The 22,976-nt window shown below is 44.5% G+C and overlaps 1 protein-coding gene across 3 annotated transcripts in view; it reads left to right on the forward strand.

Moving 5' to 3' along the window:
- The window catches only part of ACVR1 (activin A receptor type 1), an 89,687-nt gene that overhangs the window by 63,415 nt on the left and 3,296 nt on the right, over positions 1-22,976 (forward strand). For all 3 annotated transcript variants that reach the window (XM_087920176.1, XM_087920178.1, XM_087920179.1), the window contains 4 exons: positions 6,184-6,330; positions 8,820-9,095; positions 10,450-10,647; positions 21,870-22,000. In XM_087920176.1, the coding sequence (XP_087776302.1) occupies positions 6,184-6,330; positions 8,820-9,095; positions 10,450-10,647; positions 21,870-22,000 (752 nt within the window). The remainder of the gene's footprint in view (positions 1-6,183; positions 6,331-8,819; positions 9,096-10,449; positions 10,648-21,869; positions 22,001-22,976) is intronic.

Raw genomic sequence — 22,976 nt, forward strand, 5'->3', positions numbered from 1 at the left:
CACACTGGCAGCCAATGCAGTGGTGGTGGTTCACATAGCAGTGGTGTTACATGTTTCAAATATCTGACGGCTCTTACTTAACCCATGCAGCTGCTTTCTGCACCAGGTCTACTCACCTAATGCTCTTCTGGGCAGCCCCATAAGATGTTCGGTGAGTAGACATTGCTGTCAGCATTCTCCCTCCTTTCTGCATTCTTCCCGGTGCAATTAAGATTATTTCTGCCACCCTCCCAGGAATGAAAGGAGTTTTCAGTGCTTAAATCGCAGGAGTAGCATGGATGCCATTCCCGTGGGTTTTCCAAATGGCAGCTCTCATGGGATCCACTCAGAGGTCATCCAGTTTCCTCTATTCATAATGTTTTCACTTTTTTCAGTTTTTGGTAGGTTGTTGCTGAATATAATGAACAATACTAAGCCTTGGCAATTAACTAGGGACGCTTACCATTTTATAAGGACAAGTCATAAAGAAGACTTTAAAAAAAATATTCTTTGTGATTTGAATAGGTATAGCATCAGGAATTGATGGTTCTTATGTGATCTTAGCTAGCTTTTTAAATATATGCAGTGCACTCACCTATATCTAAAAATATTAGGAAACCACGGCAGCTCCGTGCAGGCTTGGAACTTGGCCTTTTCCTAAGATAGACAGCATCTGTTTATAGAGACTAAATGGTTAGCCTGTATTACGTTGCTATTTTTGGATAGGAAGTCTCGTCTGGGTATTAGGAATTCCTCATAGCGTGTCACGTGTCTCTTTTCCTTGAAACACATGTGTTGTTGAGGAACATGTGCCAAATATGAAGAAATGGGAGACTCCAATCAGATGTGTGTTTCTGAGAAACAGAGCAGGTGGCACTGCACTGAATTAAACTTGTATAGGTTGACCAGGAACACACTGGGAGTCTGTGTCAATTTCTAATTCAAGACATGTTTGGTTCCCTTCGGGGGAGCAGAAGGGAATAAGCACCATTCTTTTGTATAATCTTTGCTGGTGTCCTTTTAAGAAACAGTCAGAATCTCCAGGTAACTCCACTGGGCAAGGCAGATTATACAGGTAGCCCTAACGGCCACAAACGGAGCCCAAACGTTCCTCTGCTAAGTGACAAAATGCGTTAAGGGAGTTTTGCTCCATTTGACGGCTTTCCTTGCCCCATTTGTGAAGTGAATCACTGCCGTTGTTAAGTTAGCAATGCGGTTGTTAAGTGAATCAGGTTTCCCCCGTTTGAACTTTTCTTGTCAGAAGAGGGATCAATGTGACACAAGGACGCTATATCCGTCATAAATGTGAGTCAGTTGTCAAGCCTCCGAATGTAACTCCTGTGACCATGGGGATGCTGCAACAGCCGTAAGGTGAAAAATGGCCGTAAGTCACTCTTTCTATGCCCTTGTAATTTTGAATGGTCACTAAGTGAACTGTTTTAAGTCGAGGACTACCTGTAATTCGGCGGTTGGTGGGGAATATTTGCTTTGGACCAATCTAAAGTATGTTGGAATAAGAGTTGGAGAACTCTGGAAGTAATTGTCCATGATTAATGCCTGGAGTTTAATCACATACTATATAAGTGCAAAACCCCTATAGAATAAGAATAGAATACAGTACAGTAAAGTACAGTACAGTACAATACAATACAATACAATACAATACAATACAATACAATAAATACAACAGAACAGAATACTTTATTGGCCAAGTGTGATTGGACACACAAGGAATTTGTCTTGGTGCAAATGCAGTGTACATAAAAGAAAAGATACATTCATCAAGAGTCAAGAATCATCAGGTACAACACTTAATAATAGCCATAGGGTACAATAAAGCAATCAAATCATACTAGGAAACAGTCAACATAAATTGTAAGGATACAAGCGACAAAGTTACAGTCATACAGTCCCAAGAGGGAGGGAATGGATGATAAGGGGTGATGAGAAGATTAACAGTAATAGTAGTGCAGACTTTGTAATAGTTGAACAGTGTTGAGGGAATTATTTGTTTAGCAGAGTGATGGTATTCGGGGGAAAAACTCCTTGTATCTAGTTGTTCTGGTGTGTAGTGCTCTATAGCAGTGATTCCCAAAGTGGGTGGTACCACCCCGTGGAGGGGTGGGATGCCTTAGGGGGGCACTAAGAGGCAAGGGGGCTGGCAGGGGGGCGCTAAGAGGTGGCAGGGGGGCGTTCGAGGCGCCAGCCCTGCAAGTTCACCCATTGACTAGGACTGCTCCAGAGCTGGTGCCTCCAATGCGGAAGTGGTGGCACATTATGTGCCGCCATGGCCACGTTCAATGTACTACCCCCCTGCCGCCTCTTAGCGCCCCTCTGCTGGCCCCCTTGGGGACACTAAGAGGTGGCGGGAGGCATTTGAGGCACCAGTCCTGCAGGTTCACCCATTGATTGTAGCACCGCTCCGGAGCCGGCGCCTCCAATGCGGAAGCGGTGGCACATTATGTGCCACCGTGGCAGTGTTCAATGCACCGTCCCCAAGTGTCTTAGTGTCCCCAAGGGGGCCGGCAGAGGGGCGCTAAGAGGAGGCAGGGGGGCGTTCGAGGCGCCAGCTGGCCCTGCAGTTTTACCCATTGAAGCGCCAGTTCTGGAGCGGTGCTGCAATCAATGGGTGAACCTGCAGGGCCGGTGCCTCGAACGCCCTCCTGCCATCTTTTAGCATCCCCAAGAGGGCCAGTAGAAGGGCACTAAGAGGCAGCAGGGGGACGGCGCATTGAACGCAGCTGTGGCAGCATGTAATGTGCCACTACTTCCGCATTGGAGGCGCTGGCTCCGGAGCAGTGCTAGTCCATGGGTGAAACTGCAGGACCAGCCGGCACCTCAAACGCCCCCCTCTGCCGGCCCCCTTGGGGATGCTAAAAGGTGGCAGGGGGGTGTTCGAGGAGCTGGCCCTGCATTTCACCCATTGACTGTAGTAATGCTCCAGAACCGGTGCCTTGAATGCGGCAGCATGTTGGGAAAAGCTGCTGCCACTGCTTTCCTAAAGTGCCGCCACTGTCGCATTCTGTCTGTCCGTCCATCCATCCAAAAGTTCTGTCTGTTTGCCTCCCTCCCTATCTATCTATCTATCTATCTATCTATCTATCTATCTATCTATCTATCTATCTATCTATCTATCCATCCATCCATCCATCCATCCATCTATCCATCTATCCATCCATCCATCCATCCATCCACCATCCATGTTCGAAGCACTGGCCCTGCAGGCACATCAGGAAAGTAGAGCAAAGCCAGTCTGAGAGGGAGGGAGGGAGAGAGAGAAAGAGAGAGACCTGATGCATCAGATTCAACGAGGCCTAGTTTAGACTGAGGCCCTTTTCACATTGAAACATCTTTGCCAGCACATTGAAACCTCTTTGGCTTCAATTAAAGGTTTTGTGGGGACAACATGGTCAAGACTATCAGGAAGCTCTCACATTTTGTTGAGGCTTTAAACAGGAGCCATTGGACCAGGTCTCCACCCTAAAAAATTACTTTTCCCCAATGTATTACAGTGCCAATTCTGAAGAAGGCAAAACCAAAATGTATTGGTGAATTACAAGGAGAACACACACACACATGCAAACACTCCCTTCTAACCTTGCTGGAGCAGGTGATTGGACTAGAATAGATATTATCTTTCTCCTCCCTCCCTCCCTCCTTCTTTATTTCTTTTTCTTTCTGTCCCTTCCTTCCATCCCCCCTTCTTTCTTTGTCCCTTTTTCTTTCTTTCCCTTTTCTCTTTATTTTCCTTCTCTCTTTCTTTTCTTTTCTTTCTCTCTTTCCCTCTCTCAGGCTCATCCCTTTGGATCAGGGATCGTCGAACTTTTGGATCTCAGGGACCACCAAACTCATAATTTTAAATCCTGGAGACCACTAATATGAATTTTGACTGACGGTGGCTTTCTGGCGTTGGTGGGAGAGAGAGAGAGAGAGATCGGATCCAACCTCTCTCTCTCCCTCTCTCACATACACAGGCAGGGGTGGGATTTAGACCCCTGATCTAAAGCTGTCAAAACTCAAAAAACTGGTCAAGTAGCTCAGGGGAGGCCAGTCATAAATTAGAACACTTGCTAAACAACCGGTCATTAAGTGAGAACCACTTGTATTTGGTTTGCCAGTCACCTGGCCACGCCCACCCAGTCACATGACCAGCAAGCCACACCCACCCAGTCATGTGACCAGTAAACCACACCCTCAAATTAGACCACACCCACAGAAATTTGAATCCCACCCCTGGGTGGGGGGCACCGAGGATGAGTTTGTAGCACCAAGGGGGCAGTGGACCGAAAAAGTTTGGGAACCACTGCTCTATAGCGTCGTTTTGAGGGAAGGAGTTGAAACAGTTTATGTCCGGGATGTGAGGGGGTCTGTAAATATTTTCACAGTCCTCTTTTTGACTCCTGAAGTATACAGGTCCTCAATTGAAGGCAGGCGGGTAGCAATTGTGTTTTCTGCAGTCCTAATTATCCTCTGAAGTCTGTGTCTGTCCTGTTGGGTTGCAGAACGAAACCAGACAGTTATAGAGGTGCAGATGACAGACTCAATCATTCCTCTAGTATCAGCAGCTCCTTGGGCAGTTTGAGCTTTCTGAGTTGGCGCAGAAAGAACATTCTTGTAAGTCACTTACAGCGAACTTCGTCCCACAGGTTTTAGAAGCAAAAAGTTGAGGCAGAATTAAGTCAAGCTGTTTGACAAGATCACAATGTTTCTCGTGTCCCAGATAGTCCTCGACTTACGACAGTTCATTTAGTGACCGTTCAAAGTTACGATGGCACTGAAAAGAGTGACTTATGACCATTTTTCACACTTACGACCATTGCAGCATCCCCATAGTCGTGTGATCCAAATTCAGATGCTTGGCTTGGCATCTGACTCATACTTATGACCAGTTACTGGGTCCCAGGATCACGTGATCCCCTTTTGCAACCTTCTGACAAGCCAAATCTATGGGGAGAGCCAGATTCACTTAACAATGCCGTTATTACTTAACCGTGTGAAGAAATGTTTGCAAAATGGGGCAAAACTCACTTTACAACTGCCTCACTTAGCAATAGCACTCACTTATATACCACTTTATAGTGCTTTACAGCCCTCTCCAAGCGGTTTACAGAGTCAGCATGCTGCCCCTCCCCAACAGTCTGGATCCACATTTTACCCGCCTCGGAAGGAAGGAGGCTGAGTCAACCTTGAGCCTGGTGAGATTCGATCTGCCAAATTGCAGGCAGGCAGCAGAAGTAGCTTACAATACTGCACTCTAACCACTGCGCCACTGAGGCCACCTAAATTGTGGGCTCAATTGTGGTTGTAAGTCAAGGACTGCTTGTATTTGCTTGCTAAATAGAGGGGAACGGTAGTTCAGTTGAAATTAGCCATGTGAGAGCTTATCTGGAGTGGGATGCAGCTACCTCCGGAGTTAGATTAGCCCAGCTTCAGGCTTGAACCTTATTCCTATAAGCCAGCAGGATTCAGACTGTGAGTAACAAGCATTGTGTTGTTGCTGTGAGTATTGTGAGCCCACCTGAGGAGCGTTGCAGACTGCGTACACAAAGCCAGAATGCCTTTCCACTCTGGTTAGGTAAGCCAACTGTGAAGTTTGGGTTTTCTATATTGCTGCTATGAAGGTCCATAATAATAATAATAATAATAATAGGAGAAATGAAAGTGGCTGCCTCAAAAATTCAATCCATATTCCAGACCCCCTTTCCCATTAGGCCAGACTTTTCCCATTTATTTTCAGTCAAAAGACTTCCTTTTGTAAACTGGCAAAGTTTTTTTCATGATCATTGATGTCCAATATGCCGACTCTGTAAATCGCTCAGAGAGGGGCTGTAAAGCACGGAGAAGCGGGATATAAGTCTTAAGTGCTGTTGCTATGGTTTATTTGATCTCTGGGTGAAAAGTTAACTACTGAAAGATGACTGGTTTGTTTCTGACTCATTCTAATATCGTTGGTTTCACTCATGGGATGATAAGGTGCATACAAGTTTGCCCCCTTTTTTTAGAGGGTGTTAAGGTCCCTGCGAAGTTGCGAATCCTTGCCGTAAGGAGATGGTAGAGATTCAGACGTACCCTCCATCCAGCAGTGTAACCTTTGAAGGCTCATAAATAGGAATGTTGAATACAATTTCTGGTTTGGGCGATAAGCCCAAAAAACTTCTATTCCTTTGATTTAAAAAAAAAATCTCTTTTGTTTATGCTTTCTAGGGAAAGGCCGATACGGAGAAGTCTGGAGAGGACAATGGCAAGGAGAGAGCATTGCTGTCAAGATCTTTTCTTCCCGAGATGAAAAGTCCTGGTTCAGAGAAACAGAATTATACAATACCGTGTTGCTGAGGCATGAAAATATTTTAGGTGGGGAGAAGAATGCCATTGCTTGGGGGGGACTGATCGGAGGAGAGCTCTGTGGATGGACTGAGAGCCCAAATCTGCCGGGACCACCCAATTCATTATTTTCTTTAGTCCTTCTTGAAGAAATAGAGAAGTACATTTAATTTCTGGAATTCCAAAAAAAAAAAAAAAAGTTCATTGAGACCCAATAATAGAGAATAACTTTTCGTTTAGAAGCAATTTATTCTTCGGCCTGATCCCCCCAGAAAGCAATTAAACCTGCCACTTTAGACACATTGGTATAATTCTACAAATAAAAAAAAAAAGAAAAGCTGACTTGCGATGGAATAAAGCATTTACGCTGCAAATAAACTGCAGTATATAAAATGCCATAAAAATGCCAAGTAGACTTCTCAACCGTGCTTGCTAGGTGGCATTCCAATAAAGGGTGGTGTTTCAAAGGCAGGTCTTTTAAACCCAGATTAGAGGTCTGTGTTTTACCCTTTGCAGACATTTCCTTCCCTTTATTTAATACTTGGTATTTGGGCGATACAGTAGAATGTCTCCTCCTAACCATTGGAGATGAGTGGATGGATGAAAAATCAGAATTTAATCATAGGCCAGCTGGTCTGTAGAATTGATTCCGTTTTTGGTACCACCGCAGTTCAGACCTGATCCTTCTAGGCTTTCTGCCTGCGGTTGTCTTTTGGCATTCTTTGGTAGTGATGTGTCATGTGAAGCCATGCACAACCCTCTGCAGGGTTTAACTTTAGTCCAACGAGTGCCAGGGCACACATCTTAGCTTTGGAACAATAGGGTAGATTTGCAGTGGTACATTGCTGGGGGCAGCAGAGATAAGATGGATTTTATGTTGCTGGGTACATGTGATACATGTGTTGGGAGCTATTTGCATAGAATACAGTATATATTGAAGTGCTTTATGTACAGTTATTTCCATATTTCAGTGTGGTGGTGGTAGCTAAAGCTAATCTATATTTACTTCAAGAGCCACTTGGTTGAGTTGTGGGGAAGTGTTCAAGTGCTTTTCTGTCATCTGAGTCCTTCAGTACATCTGGTAGAATTAAATATGCCTGTTATCTTCCCACATTTGTTTTTAATGTAACGTTCTTTCTAGTGAAGAAATGTAACTAGTGGAACTGCGGCTAGAGCTTCCACTGTCAATATGGGAAGACGCTTCATCAAAGCTATCCCCCAAATTTTAAATCCAGTTCAATATATTATTCTTCTAGTCTTACACAGGCCTTCTCTCATTTCTGGGAAATGCTTCAGCTGTGTTTCCAACTGAGCACTTAAGCAAATGTAAGAGTTGGCTGAGTTGAGTAGTCTATGTGTATGTTTTGGTGCAGAGAACAGCTCCCCACACTAGTGGCAAGTTGTAGGTGCTAGGAAAAAATTTTTTTCTTGGGTTTCTGCCAGGGGAGATGAGCTCCAAGCTCTAGCATTTAAAGTAGGTTAATACATCATTCTGTAGATTTCAGATTCAATTCAGAAAAATTGCTTCAATAGCCCACAGGGGGACTTGGCTGTGAATTCATTGCTACACAGGCCATCTTAGAAAGCGAAGCAGCTGCTTCAATGAGTCATAAGCATTAGGTTTATTCATACTGTCGCAGTTTCCAAAGAATCTTTTCCCAAACTGATTCCAATGCATTGCACATCCCGATGATCATTTAACGCAGGAATTGCTCACTTGAAAAGAAGAGGGAGGGAGTCCTCGACTTATGACCGCAGTTGAGCCCAGAATTTGTGTTGCTAAATGAGACATTTGTTAAGTGAGTTTTGCCCCATTGTACGACTTTTCTTGCCACAGTTGTTAAGTGAATCATTGCCATTGTTAGTAACCTGATTGTTAAGTGAATCGGGCTTCTCCATTGACTTGGCTGATCAGAAGGTCGCAAAAATGGATCCCATGACCCTGGGACATTGCAACCCGTCATAAATATGAACCAGTTGCCAGGCACCCACATTTTGATCATGACCATGGGGATACTGCAATGGTTATGAATGTGAAAAATGGTCATAAGTCACTTTGTTCAGTACTGTTCTAACTTCGAACGGTCACTAAATCAACCGTTATAAAGACTACCTGTACTGATGAAAAGAGCAAGAAATAGTAATATTTTGAGCATTTTCAGCCCTAACTAGTGGAGAACACTTAATACCCTTTTTTGAAGTCTGTTCAGGGAGTAATAGAATTTGTCTTTTGTGCTTAGAGCAGCCTAGATTCTGTTCTCACTGGTTTTAGGGATAATGGGGAATATTGCAGTTTGGGAAGAGTTTTGTTCAGGGTTCAACAACCTGGTGTTTTGGAGATGTTTTGGAACTCCGTTCCTCCTCATTGACCATATTGGGTTCATTTGATGGGAACTGAAATCCAACTCATTGGGGGGATCCAAGGTTACTTACTCCCGGTTTCTAAGATGATGACCATTATATGAAGAAGGAAATATCTGACAACTTGCCTTTCTTAGGAATGTCCCTGTCCCTTTCAGGTTTTATTGCTTCAGACATGACATCACGGAATTCCAGCACTCAGCTGTGGCTGATCACACATTATCATGAAATGGGCTCGCTCTACGACTACCTGCAGCTGACAACGTTGGACACTGTGAGCTGCTTACGAATAGTTTTGTCCATAGCTAGTGGCCTTGCTCATTTGCACAGTGAGATATTCGGGACCCAAGGAAAACCTGCCATTGCTCACCGGGACTTGAAGAGTAAAAACATCTTGGTTAAGAAAAATGGGCAGTGTTGCATTGCAGATCTAGGTAAGTAACGTCCTGTTTTCTTTTTCGCATGGCCAGCATGAGTAATTTATCGCTGGGAGAGTACCTAGGTTGCCAAACCAAGAAACCAGCCAAAAACTATAAAAGAGCAAGAGCAAATGTAATAACAGATAGGTTCAATATGTAAATATAAATCACAGAGCTTTCTAGGCTTTAAAGTGGGTTAAAGTTTATCAAGGTGCTACATGATTTATGTAAGGAGTGAGGTATATATAGAAGGGACGTCGATCGTGCTTTCTTTGGTGTTACTTGATAGCGAGCTAGGAAGATTCAGCATCCACTAGAGGGCACTTAGCACCCAAAAGTTTTGCTGCTCCTGGATGCATCTTGTGCTGTTTTCTGAATGTGGAAGGTCTGTCACAAGAGATTTCTTTCTCAATCTGATATCCTTCAGGTGTGTTGGACCTCAACCCCTTGAACTCCTTTCCAGCATTTTCTATAGCAGTAATTAATTACTGTTGGAAGAGCCCTATGCTAGCTTCCTTGAAGCCTATAACAACTCAGCATGCAATGTTGAGCCAAGGTTAGGATTATTAAAACAGACTATTAAAACCGGCAAAGTTACAGACTCTCTTCCTTCCTCCTGATTATTGTAAGGTCATATTTTTGTGTCTTTTTATCATAGTAAAAGTGTTGCATAAAGACCAGAAACTGTAGTTAAAATTTATCATGGTTGTTGAAAACAAGCCACCTGAAATCAATTGTGGCTTGAAATTTGCTTATTTCTACTGTTATCCTGCCCGCTTGACAGTTCCAAAAGTATGCAAATGCGAGTAGATTAATAGGTACCACTTTGGTGGGAAGCTAGTGTGCTTTTAGCGTATAGCCATGCTGGCCACTTGACCATGGAAAATGTCTTTGGACATTGCTGGCTCCCTCATCCAAGAAACAGAGATTAGCACTGTGCCCTAGAGTCAGACACGACTGACAGGAAAACCTTTATCTTTTTTTTTTTTTTACTAAGTTATTTAGAGTTTGAGCCATGTAGTAAATACTGCTTAATTTCAAAGGGAAAGTTTTGAAGCTTTTTATAACCAGTCGATAAGAGAAAGTGCAATGTATGAGCCCAAGGCTTGCTCAGATTTCTTTCCACAGTAGTGACTCTGGCTGAGTACCTGTGGGCTATTCAATTGCTGCTGCATTTGATGGTCTCTTTCTGTTTTTCCACTGGAGTCTGCCTGGATTTTTTGGGATGATAAACACTCGATCTCTGAAGTGTATGTGTCACAGCAAACTCAGCTAATGCCTTCAAGATTTTTTTTTTCCTTCTTAAAACTATTATAGATCTAACTTTTAAAAAGAGACACGTCACAATAACTTTTCTTTATAATTATAGGTCTGTCCGTCATGCATTCTCAAAGTACCAATCAGCTGGATGTTGGGAACAACCCCCGTGTAGGTACCAAGCGTTACATGGCCCCAGAAGTCTTAGATGAAACAATTCAGGTGGACTGCTTTGACTCCTACAAAAGAGTTGACATTTGGGCATTTGGACTGGTCCTCTGGGAAGTAGCCAGACGCATGGTTAGCAATGGTAGGTAAATGTGAATTTAGTTCAATCTACAAAGTTTAACTCCTTCATTTTGCTTTTTCACTTAAAAGCCCTTTCGTGTCCTGTTCGAGCAACCAGAATGACTTGTGTAAACAGCTATTCTGTTGTTGATCGCCTCTATTATAGTCTACCTTCTCCATAGAGCTGCTCCGAGCATCCAGAGCGGGAGGTGCTCCAGTCTCTGCACTCACAGGCTGAGCTTTAATTAAGGAATGCTCCTCGCCGTCCATGTGACTCCCTGGTAGCGTTCCCCAGTTTTAGCTCAGCCTCGCAAGAGACAGGCAGCATTTAGCAGACTTCCTTGGCCGATTCAGGAATCTAGCAAATTGTGTTCAGGTTTGAATTTTCCCTTTAGTCCTTGGCCCCTGCGCAACTGGGTTATTTGCTCATTGTAAGAGCAGCGTTTTTTTTCGCCCCACAGGGGGTAAAAACGGGGGAAGAACAGCACCTTCGCGCCCCCCCATCCTCCTTCTACCTGCTGTTGCCTTGAAGCCGTGCTGCTTGCAAGCAGCAGCTTCCTCATAGCACGTTTCTTCGTGCGCTGTTGCTCCTTTCCCCCCACGAACGCCTTATGTAAGAGGAGAGCGATTCCTCCTCTCTGCCCCTCGTTCCGCTGCATTTTAAGCTGCTTTTTTTCCTGAGGAGGCAAAGATTCCGTCTCTGAGCCTTTGCACTTCGGCTGCCATTTTGGGCATTGCCTCATGGTGGCCGCCATTTTCTTTCAACTAATTTCGCTGCGGTGACAGTTCTGAGGCCCAAAGCAGGACCAGAGGCCTGTTTAGTGCCCCTTTGATCGATTAGGCATTGTGGCTCCTAGCCCTATTGCCTGTTATTATAACTTGTTGGCTATCCCGCAGCCTGCTCAGAGGCGAAGTAGAGGCAGTACCAATACCTCCCATTTTGGCTGGGAGGCAACTGCACGAGGCCCACCCTTCTCTTTTATTTTCCTTTGGCCTCAGCGTTCATTTGGCTAATTTGACTGTTTTCTCTAATCTATTAAGTGTGTTTTTCTGTTCATCTGGAATTAAATACTATAGTACTCCGGTACTCTAGTCCTGGATTGTTCATATTCTCATTTCTTTTTTTTTTATTATTATTATTAAATAATAACAATAATAATAAATGAATAAATAAATAAAAATTATATATTTAGATATAAATAATAATAATATTAAGGATAAAAATTTTTCCAAAAGGGGGACTTGGACCAACTGTGGGACATCCGGCCTTGTTGTAGGTCGAACTCCTAGGCGAGCCAACCGCCTTCTTTGGTTTTTATCATACATTACTTTTGCTCTTTATTATGGCAGAGGACAACCCCAGAGGACCTTCCTTGAAGGCACACCATTTGCGCAGGCAGGCCAAGGGAACACCCAAGGCTCTCAGAGAGAGGCGTTAAAATGCCACAAGATGCTAGAGAAGGAATTTGATAAACGTTCAAGGGGCTCAAGCTTGATAATCCCAGTACTTACTTTCCCACCTCATCTACCTCTTCTCCAGGCCAGGTTTCTCCTCCCAGGCGCAGCTCACCCACTCAGAGCCATCCATCCGCTGACACACCAGCCACCGGGACATCCGGGGCTACCTTTACTCCGACAGCCGCTGACCTACGGCAAGATGAACCATCTGCAGACCCGGTTCCAGACAAGATCGGAGAATGGATGCAGCTGGCTATCCGCCAAGATATCGCAGAGGATCTCCAGCAGATGACCAGGCCAGGTCTACCATCAATGGTTCCTAATATCGAATCCGTTTCTCGCAGATCTTTCCCCAGACCGAAACCTCACCGGGGTCAGATACTTCCCCAGGGGTATCTCCCCCTTCCAGAAGGGGGAAGGAGGAGGAAAAGGAAACAGGCCTGGGTTACTCAGGCAAGAGGAAGAAGTTGATATGGGGTCCGTGCACTACTCTGAACCTCTTTCAGAGGTGGACCCAATGGAAGTAGAAATGTCGGAGGATGTGGGTATTACCCCTGACCAGCCCACATTCGTGGGTTTGTTCAAACCCTACCTGTTCAAGCCCTTTTTGTTTAAGGCAAAAGATATTTCTGGTCTGGGGTCTCAGACATCCTCTGATACTGCCCCAGTAACCTCTGGTAATCCAGAGAAGTCCATCTTCAGACAACCGGTTGTGGAGGCTGAAGTGATTCCTACTCTACCCATTCTTTTCTGACCTGGTAGCGAATCAACTAGCTTCTGTAGTGGCGCCTCCCACCCCCTCCAATCGGGATAGGAGATTTTTTAATCTCGATGTGGAGTTTTCCACCCTGTTTGAGACTCCCGAGGTTGATGGGCCCATAGTGGGGTTAGACCCATCCTCTACCCCAAGCGATGCTCTGGAAGCCTTAAAGCCAGAGGACAAATGGGCCAAATTGGCGTTTTGCCAGGCGCATCAATCTAATACTTGGGCCATTCGAGCAGCCACGGATGCATCCTTCTTTACACGGTCCTCCATTAGAAGGCTCCGTCAATCAAAGCAGCATGTCCCCCCATCCAATACTAGGCCACACCAGGACATTGCCAAGCTTACGGCAGAAGCAGAATTCTCAGCTGACGCTATCCATGCCATTAAGTTTTCCACCGGGGCTATTTCATCCCAGGTCACAGCCGGCGTCTGCCTTGGCTCCAACGTTGGCAAGCAGACGTATATAAAAAATAATAATTAAAAAAACAAAAAGTTAAATTGGCTTCTGCTCCCATCTTGGGGGGCAATCTCTTCGGTCCGGCCCTTGGCCCTTATTAATGGAAAGCTGAAATAGAAAAAAAATTATTCCGTCTCTCTTTTGCAGACCTGAAGGCAGAGTATCCCCTTTCGGAGGGGATCCCTTCGAACATCTTATCAGACAGCTTTCTCTCCCAGGTTTCAGAGAAGCCCCGCCTTTTCGGTTGGCCCAACTCCAGGATCGAACCGACCCCGGTTATAAGAACTGAAGGGGTTCCAACTACAAGAAACCCCTTCGGGGTGCAGGCAGTAAACCTTTCCGGCACCCCAGATAAGTCCCTCACTCCTCATCCCATTGGTGGATGCCTCAAACACTTTACTGACCAATGGGAATCCTTTACATCGGATGCCTGGGTTAGGGACACTATCAATTCGGCCTCCTTCTCCTGAATTTCAATCCCCCCCCCCCCAGCATTTCAGGATACTCCCTCTTTCCAAAGATCGTACAAAACGTGGCCTAATAGTTGCCGCTATCCAGCATCTTATTGAATCAAGGCCTACAGCCTGCCCCACCCTCGCAACAGGGAAGAGGGTTTTACGCTCACCTCTTCATCGTTCCTAAACACTCTGGAGGGCGGAGGCCCATATTTGATTTGAAAAGGCTCAACCGGTTCATTCTCCGGCATAAATTTAAGATACACACGCTACAGCCTATTCTCCAGGGTATCAGGAAGGGAGACTGGCTCACTTCCATTGATCCCTCTGAGGCATACCTACATCTCATTATTTGACCCTCCTGTTTCAAATTTCTGCGATTTTGCTATAACAGTCAACACTTTCTATATGTGACCCTTCCCCTTGGCTTGGCCTCGGCCCCGAGAACCTTCATCAAGGTCCTCGCGGCTCTGATGGCTCTCCTTAGAGTCTTTCCTATCCGTATTCACTGTTTTCTTCGCAACCAGTCAGTGGCCCTTCCCTGGAGAATCCCACCGGGCAGAGTCTCGTTATCCCAGGGACCCCTCCTGCATCCAAACCTGCGGTGGCTTCAACTGGCCGTCGGGAGGTTGAGCAGGACTGTTTAAGGAAAGAAGGGTTTGCCAACCAGGCCATCTATACCATTCTGACAGCAACTCGGCCCTCAACCACCCGTACGTATATATAATGCCACCTGGGACATTTTTTGGTAGATGATGCCGCAATCACATAGTGATCCACTCTCTCCATCTATTGCACAAATATTAGCCTTCATGCAAGACGAACTGGATAAAGGGCTAGCCCCTAATACCTTGAGACGACATGTTGCAACTTTATCAACCATCAACTCCTGTGGCAATATTGGCTCGCTTCTACCATCCTCATATCCAAGCATTCCTTAGAGGAGCTGCCAGCTGGCATCCTCCAGTGGTACACCGATACCCAACTTGGGATCTTAATTGGGTCCTCTTGTTACTGCTAATCCTCCCTTCAAACCCATAAGGGAGACATCACTTCAGTGCCTAACGTTCAAAGTAGTGTTTCTAGTGGCAGTCTCATCTGCTCGTCGGATATCTGAAATTGCAGCTCTATCCGCCAGAAGGATCTCTGCGTTTTTCACGCTGATCAGGTCGTCCTACGACTGGACCCTTCCTCCCTGCCCAAGGTTAACTCAGCCTTTCACAGATCGCAGGAACTTTTTCTTCCTAACGGTTGTCCCAGTCCCGAGAGAGAGAGAGAGAGAGGGAAAGACACTGGCACTCTTTCATTGTCAGGCGTGCGCTTCGTATTATATCAGCCGCACTCAGCCTTTCAGGAGGTCGGAATCATTATTCCGTTCGTTTCAACCTAAGATGCTGGGTTTCAAAGTATCCCCGTCAACTGTAGGCCGTTGGATCAGAGCTACACTCTTCAAGGCCGACTTAGTTCAAGCACTTCCTGTTCCCAGAGGAATAACCGCACATTCCACAAGGAGTGCAACTACCTCAGCAGCTTGGGCAACTCAGGCATCGATTAATGACACCTGTCGAGCGGCCACCTGGTCGTCCCTGTCACCTTTCATTCGTCATTACATGATCGATGGTTTGCTTCAGCCGAAGTGTCCTCTGTCAGTCGAGTCCTACAACAAGTTGTTCGAGAACCAGAGGAGATTCCGACCCAGACGGAGTCCCTCCCGCAGGACAAGCCATGCTTTGGTATGTCCCACTCTGGATGCTCGGAGCAGCTCTATGGAGAATGGGCGTTGGTGCTTACCTGATACGCCCTTTCTCATTGAGCTGCGTAGAGCATCCAGCCCCACCCTAATTTAGCCGTCTGGTGGAGAATCCTGTTTCAGCCAATGAATCAAGGAGTCAAGAGATTAATGTTTATTACAGTAGTTAGGATGAGATGGTAGTGTTTGTCTTCTCGTCTTCTTAAAACTGGGGAACGCTACCAGGGAGTCACATGGACGGGGAGGAGCGTTCCTCAATTAAAGCTCAGCCTGTGAGTGCAGAGACTGGAGCAACTCCCACTCTGGATGCTCGGAGCAGCTCGACGAGAAAGGGCGTATCAGGTAAGCACCAACGCCCATTCCCTTGGGAAATGGCAGATATAAACCTAAGGATTTGACCTCAGACATTTCCTCCCCTGCATAGACTCTTAAGTTGGAATCTCTTATTTACTCCCTCTATCAGGGGTCCTTCACATTTAGCTGGCTATCAAGATAAAATATGCTGAAAATGTATGTGCTACCAGATAGCCAGAAGAGTGAAAGTTTTAAAAAAATCAGCTAAAGGAGAGAAAGCAAAGGGGGAATGAAAGACAGATTTTTATATCTTTACACCTAAAAATTTAAGAAGTTGGAATGAGTAATTCCGGCAGCAACAAATTCTATGAAGCTCAAGGATTTCTCCTCCTCCTTTCCACAAGCCTGGAAAAAGCTCCCCTTGTAACAAATATTAAGGTTTCAGCAAGATGTCCTCCAGCTCTTACAGGCCAGACAAATTCATACGGAAGCAAGAAATCTTCATTTCTAGTGCAAGGCTGTTCTGTGGAACTTTAGGGCTCTATGAGAACTTCTTCCATGAGAGACTAGTTAAAAAATTGTTATTTAAATAACAACAGCAACAATAATTGTTCGCTTGTTGAGGAACTGTAGCAGATAAAGAGTGATCTAGAATGATGCCATAAATATATCAAGTGCACCCGGATACAGAAAATAAATACATAAATTAATAAGTTGCTGTTAGGTTTCTCAGCTGTGGCAGACCTTCTTGGACCAGGAAGTACTGAAGGTGATGTCTCTTATCCTTTGTCATGTCCTTGTTAGACTATCGCAATTTGCTGTGCAGGGGGTTGTCCCCAAATATAACCCGGAAAACTGTAGCTGGTACAAAGGCAACTGCTTGCTTGGATTGCTTACATTGTGGGAACTATATTAGTTGCTGGGTGGCTTCTGGGCCCAACTCAAAAGTGCTGATTACCTGTATAGACCTATGTGGCTTGCCTACTTGCTATCTATCTGGGATGGCAAAATCTTCCTGCCCAATAAGGAGAAAATGCTGAGAGAAAATGCTATTGGTGTCCACACCCTGAAGGGAGCAAGATGGAGGATGGCCTTCTTTCTTTGGACTAGCTTTCCTTCTGAGGTCAAGATGACACCCCCCCCCCATTGATGTTTAGAAAGCCTGCAAAAAGATGGTCTTCTGAAAGGCCTTCAGAGAAGTAGCACCTAATTAGGCAACTCAAAGGTGCTTTTTCAAGAGACTACTGGACTTTCTGTTTTTTCTTTGAAGACGTTTCGCTTCTCATCCAAGAATCTTCTTCAGCTTTTGACTGGCTGGTCAGTCAGTCAGAGCTGAAGAAGCTTCTTGGATGAGAAGCGAAATGTCTTCAAAGAAAAAAACAGAAAGTCCAGTTGCCTCTTGGGGGAAAAAAAAAGAAGCACCTTTGGGACAACTTGGATGATTGAGAACCTTCACAGACATCTAATTAGGCAACAGCAGAAGTAGCGTTTTGTGGGATATGAATTTATTATTTGGATTTTGGTTTTGGTTTTACTTTTCTGTAATTGTGAGCCGTTTAAAATAGGTGACAAACAAGCATAAATAAGTAAGTTGCTCACTGTTTCGCTTTTGAGCACAGAGAAGGTTGGCCAAGGGCTGCTAGCTTCTGCAAGTGTCTACTCTGTAAACAGGCACAAATTTAGCCCACTTGCTAGAATTTATACTGTCCCTGTAGTTGGTTTCACAAACGATCTTAAAAGATGTTTGTGATGATGCGAGAATTAAATTTGCTTGCTAAATTTCCAGCAAAATCCAGAGGCTGTTTCTGATGGGACAACGGCTCTATTAAAGTCAACGGCTCTATTAAAGATTTTAAGCAGTGTAAAGCAGGATACAGTTGAGAACCAATTTATCATTTTTGGTGACACAAATACAGAACCGCTCAGAGGTTTGCTCCTTTTGTGAGCTCTTCAGCTGCGCTGCGAAGGGACAACATTAGAGGCAAAAGATATCAGACCAGAATGATTGGTAACATGGGGACATCTTAAATCAGGGGGAAAGATTAATAAAAGGCTTTTCACCTTTCTATTTAGGGAAAAAAGGTCACTGGCTGAAGGTGGGGTTAGAAATAACCTGGAAAATGGCATTTGTGTCCCCTTTCACTGCACATTAACATTACCCTGAATTTGATGAATTGTAAATTAAAAATAAGCTTTTTTCCCCACAGTTCAGTGCAAAGTTGTAGCTTTGCTGGATTGCAGGATCAAGCTAAGGGATGTTGATGTTAGCATCAGAAGTCCCCTATCTTTATTTATTACTTTATTTTATAAGTTGAAGGACAGTTCTTGTTAAAGTATTTTCTTTTTTTCTGAGGAAATGAAAAAGAAATTGGATCAAAGTTCATTGGGATAGTATTAAGGCAGAGGTTAATATTGCCCTTCTGTGGAATTCTTCAGTGCCTCTGGAATCAGCTGCAGTCCCCTGGGTGGGTTCATGAAATTTTTATTACATTAATTGTCTTCTTAATTTTTTAAAAAAATACATTGGAGTAAAAGCCAGACAACAGCTTCTTGTATTGTAATATATTCACAAAAAAAGTAGTAGAAGCTTGGGAATAACTTCCAGGAGAGGTGTAGTGAGTCAGTCATAATTAATGGAATTTTAAACATGCTTGGGCTAAATGCAAGTCTACCATCTGACAAAAATTAAACTTTAAATAAATAAGCTCAGAAAGAAAACAAAAAATTCGAAGTGCAGAATCAATGGACCACTGGCTGGTTTTTTTTTTTTTTTGGCCATCCGTTTTCTGTGTTTCTATATTCAGCTTATAACATACAAATAGTTATTTGGGTCTATAAATCGAAGTCCTCCATTGAGCAGACTTTCCCAGCTGTTGCCTCCAGCTGTGTCTATAACAATCTGTTCTTCGTGAACAGAAGCACTGACTGAATCTCTCTGCCAAATGATGGCTGTGTCTTGCAAAGTCTGGGAAAGGTTTTGATTTGAATATTTGAAAAGGGGTTTTTTTCCAAATTGGCGGACGTGGTGAATATTGGCTTCCTTCCTGTCCCTCATATGATTAGGATAAGGGTGTAGGGCAGTGATGGCGAACCTTTTTGGCACCAAGTGCCCAAACTGGAACACATGCATGCACGCTAGAGTGCCGTAAACCCGAAGACCAGCTGGCCGCTGCGCATGTGTTGGCTGGCCAGTTGGTCTTCTGGTTTCTGGCACGCGCATGTGCACTGGTCAGCTGGTCTTCAGGTTTCCGCCACTCTAGCATGCACGAAGGCTAGCTGGCCAGTGTTCATGCATGCTCCGGAAACTGGAACAGCAGCTGGTGATGGCACACGTGCCCACAGAGTGCCACCTCTGGCATATGTGCCATTGGACCGCCATCACGGGTGTAGGGTATCTTCCAGTCAGAGACTATACTGGTAGGATATTTCTGGAAGATCAGGGCTGAGGAAACGTAATAGTAATGGGCATTTCTCAAGGCTGTTCATCTGATGGCAGGAGGGCCAGGCCCATTCCTTTCCCCCCTGTCTGTTTTTTTCCTGTGTTTTAATCTTTAGGTCTAATGAAACCTTGGAAACTTGAAAATTTTGCAACTGTGTTGTAAAGATTCATTTGGGCTAATAAACAACTTCAGGGTTTTGGCTTATATTTCTCATAGCCAAACCATTTGTATTTGAGAGAAGTAATCACTTTCAGAATTAAGCAAATCCAAATGTGTGAATTTTAAAATACAGAAATATAATTATAACTGCCAGATAAAATAGGCTTTCTGTATTGCTTTTTTAAAACTTGTATAATAAAATTCTAATGGCAGATAAGATTTTTTTAAAAGAAGGTTTTCTTAAAAGATACAAACTAATGGCAGACTAAATATTTCATGGCAAGTAAGTATGTCTGTGTGTGTGAGAGTTTGCGCGTACGTACATGTGCTTAATGCTAGATAACTTCTAATGTTAAATTGCCACATTTATATTTCTAAAATAAAACACCTACTTGATATGAACACTTCCTCCAGAAACTTGTTATTGTCTCTTATTTTAATAATAGTTGTGCATGACCAATTCTTAATGGGATCAAAATGAAGAAATTGAATGTTGGATTGGAACATATACCCAAGTTGTTCTGAATACTTCTGCAATTAAAATATATAGTGCAAAATGATGTTATTTATTTGAGGAGGGGGGTGTCTTTTATCCACAAAACCACAATTGAAAGACTCTTAACACTCTCTCATAAGTATCTCAAAAAACTCTTGTAACAGTTAACTATAGACATAAAGGGAACAGTACAATAAAATTTAAAACAGATAATCATAAAAATCAAATCGCAGCAGTACAAGAATTCCATCAACAATATTGATGGCATCCCTTCATCCTCTAAGACAGGGGTGTCCAACCTTTCACCTTCCCTGGGCCACATTAGAAGATGAAAATTTGGTTTGGGCCGCACATAAAATAAAATAACAGTAAGGATACCTGATCATCCAAAAAAACCATAGAAAACATAGTTAACATATTAAATTTATTTCGAAATGAAGTTAGTGAGATGTTTTTATTATTTATTATTAATTATTTATTAAAAATTATTTATTTTTTATCATGGTTTTTTTATCACAGTTTTTTTATCATGGTCTATTTTCTGGCCAAATTTTTTTTGGGGGTGGGGGGCGAGGAGAAAGCTCACCCGCCTCGCGCCTACCTCTCCTCCTGCAAATGGCCCGGCTGGATGAGGCAGGACTGGAAGGCAGAAGCAGCAGCAGTGATGAGGGCAGAAGCCTTCCCCCGCCACTGCTGCTGCTTCTGCCCCGCCGTGGCTTCTTCCCCCGCCGCCGCCGCTTCTTCCCCGCCACTGCTGCTGCTTCTGCCCCGCCGTGGCTTCTGCCCCTGCCCCCGCCGTGGCTTCTGCCCCGCCGGCGCCGCCGCTTCTTCCCCTGCCACCGCTGCTGCTTCTGCCCCCGCCGCCTCCCCCGCCGCCGCTTCTGCCCCGCGCCGCCGCCGCTTCTTCCCCACCACCGCTGCTGCCCCGCTGCCACCCCGCCATTGCTTCTTCCCCGCCACCGCTTCTTCCCCGCCACCGCTGCTGCCCCGCCGCCACTCCCGCCGCCGCTTCTTCCCCGCCACCGCTACTGCCCCCGCGGGGCAGTGGGGGCAGAAACAACAGCGGGGCGGGGGAAGAAGCGGGGGTGGCGGCAGGGGCAGGGGAGGCGGCAGGGGCAGAAGCGACAGTGGCAGGGGCAGAAGCGGCGGCGGCAGGGGCAACAGCAGGAGGTGGCACTCTGACGGCACCTGCCTTTTCTCTTGCTGCTTGGCCTGGCGCTCGCCTTGCCCCGCCTCGCGCCTGCCTCTCCTCCTCCTCCTCGCTGGCTCTGGCATGAAGGTTGGGGTGGGCACTGGGCCGCATTACGAGGCGACCTGGGCCGCATGCGGCCCATGGGCCGCGGGTTGGACAAGCCTGCTCTAAGATTCTTCATAACAGTTCTGTTTTTTTAAAAAAAAAAAACTTATAGAAAGGCCAGTGTGGGAGCTAGTCAGATTTCCAGAGGGTGACTCTCATAACATAAGCATACTTACTGAGAAGCCATGCCTGTGAGTCTCAGGGCCTCCCCTCCCCTTGAGAAATAGAGAATCAATTAATCTTACACTGACTTCATCCTATTCTTATAAACCTACTGTCCTACCCAGCAAGTCCGTGCTAGCTAGTTTGAGTCTGGATAGTGAGTGCCAAATATGTGAAAATATAAAGTATAAAGAAATGCCAAGTTTTTCCTCTTTCCAAATCCATAATAGTTTTGCTGCTTTGCCATCATACATATGATTTGTTTTCTGTACATGTATGTGTTTACAGAGTTAAACTTTTTTCTAGTCCATGGGGAGACTTAGTTGATTTAATGCTTTGGTTGTGTTGTGCTTTTAGGATTCCATTTCACAATATCAGTGAAATGTCACAAAAGCTTTCAATTGGCAAAGTTTAATCCCTTGGTAACAATATGTGAACTTTGTATTGCTAGTGAACATCTTAAATATATATTGGTGCAATATAACATATCCCTTGTGTTTTCGGTCGCAGGTATAGTTGAAGACTACAAACCTCCATTTTATGATGTTGTTCCTAACGATCCTAGTTTTGAAGACATGAAAAAAGTAGTTTGTGTGGATCAGCAGAGGCCAAATATTCCCAACAGATGGTTTTCAGACCCTGTAAGTGCACTTGCTGAAATGGGTTGATATATTTTCTACTCGATCGTCTGTTAAGAATTGTTAAAACCATCTGCTGTTTAGACTATAGGCCAAACTAGATGTGGCAGCAGTAATTACATTTGTTTAATCATCCATTTTTCCCATTCATAATACAGCAGGAGGTGGCCATATTTTTACAATAAAATAGGCATGTGGGCACAGGAGCTGAACCTCTCACCCCTGAAATCTGTTCACCTGCAGCAGTTTTACTTGGGTCTAGAGGCTATCTGGAATACGAGGGATTTGGATGAAAGTGCAAAGAATATGGGGAAGTATTGGCTGCAGCTCTCACTTCTGGTACTTGCCAGTCTGTTTATATTTAAATTGGCAAAAGGGGTGGGGGGTGGGGGCATATGAAAAGTCATTGTAGAAACAACCGTTCTACACGCACAAGTACTAGAAGAGAAAAACTTGCAAGCGAAATCGTCTTTTAAGAAAAATTGAAAAAAGCTTTTAAAAGGTAAAAAAAAACCTGTTTTTTTAAAAAAAATACATTGTCAAAAAATACATTATCATTAACAAGCTCTTGATATAATCAGCAGAGACCTATAGCCTATCAACCCTAGGACTGCATAATAGTTTTTTTACCCTAAATATTTACAAATTCTAGAGTGGAAACAGAATATACTTATCTAAGGTCAGGGAGGGAGCTTTCCATTGAGTGGCCCCGCAGAGCCAAACGAAGGCATAATCCAGTGGCAGATTAAGACTCACTGGTGCCCTAAGCACTGACAAATCTTGGTGCCCCGCTCCTTTGTACATACTGTACACACGAAGCCATATTCTCAATTTTGTGGTGCCCCCTTTGGGCCTGGTGCCCTAAGCACATGCTTAGTCTGCTTCATGGTTAATACACCACTGGCATAATCCATTGGGCAGAAAGAGGATCTTGATCAGGTGAAAACCATCCTGGACTCAGTTTGTCAACCAAAGATAT

The sequence above is a fragment of the Pseudonaja textilis genome, chromosome 1 (genome assembly GCF_049901715.1).
Source record: "Pseudonaja textilis isolate UNSWEBS1 chromosome 1, rPseTex1.2, whole genome shotgun sequence".
NCBI lineage: Eukaryota > Metazoa > Chordata > Lepidosauria > Squamata > Elapidae > Pseudonaja > Pseudonaja textilis.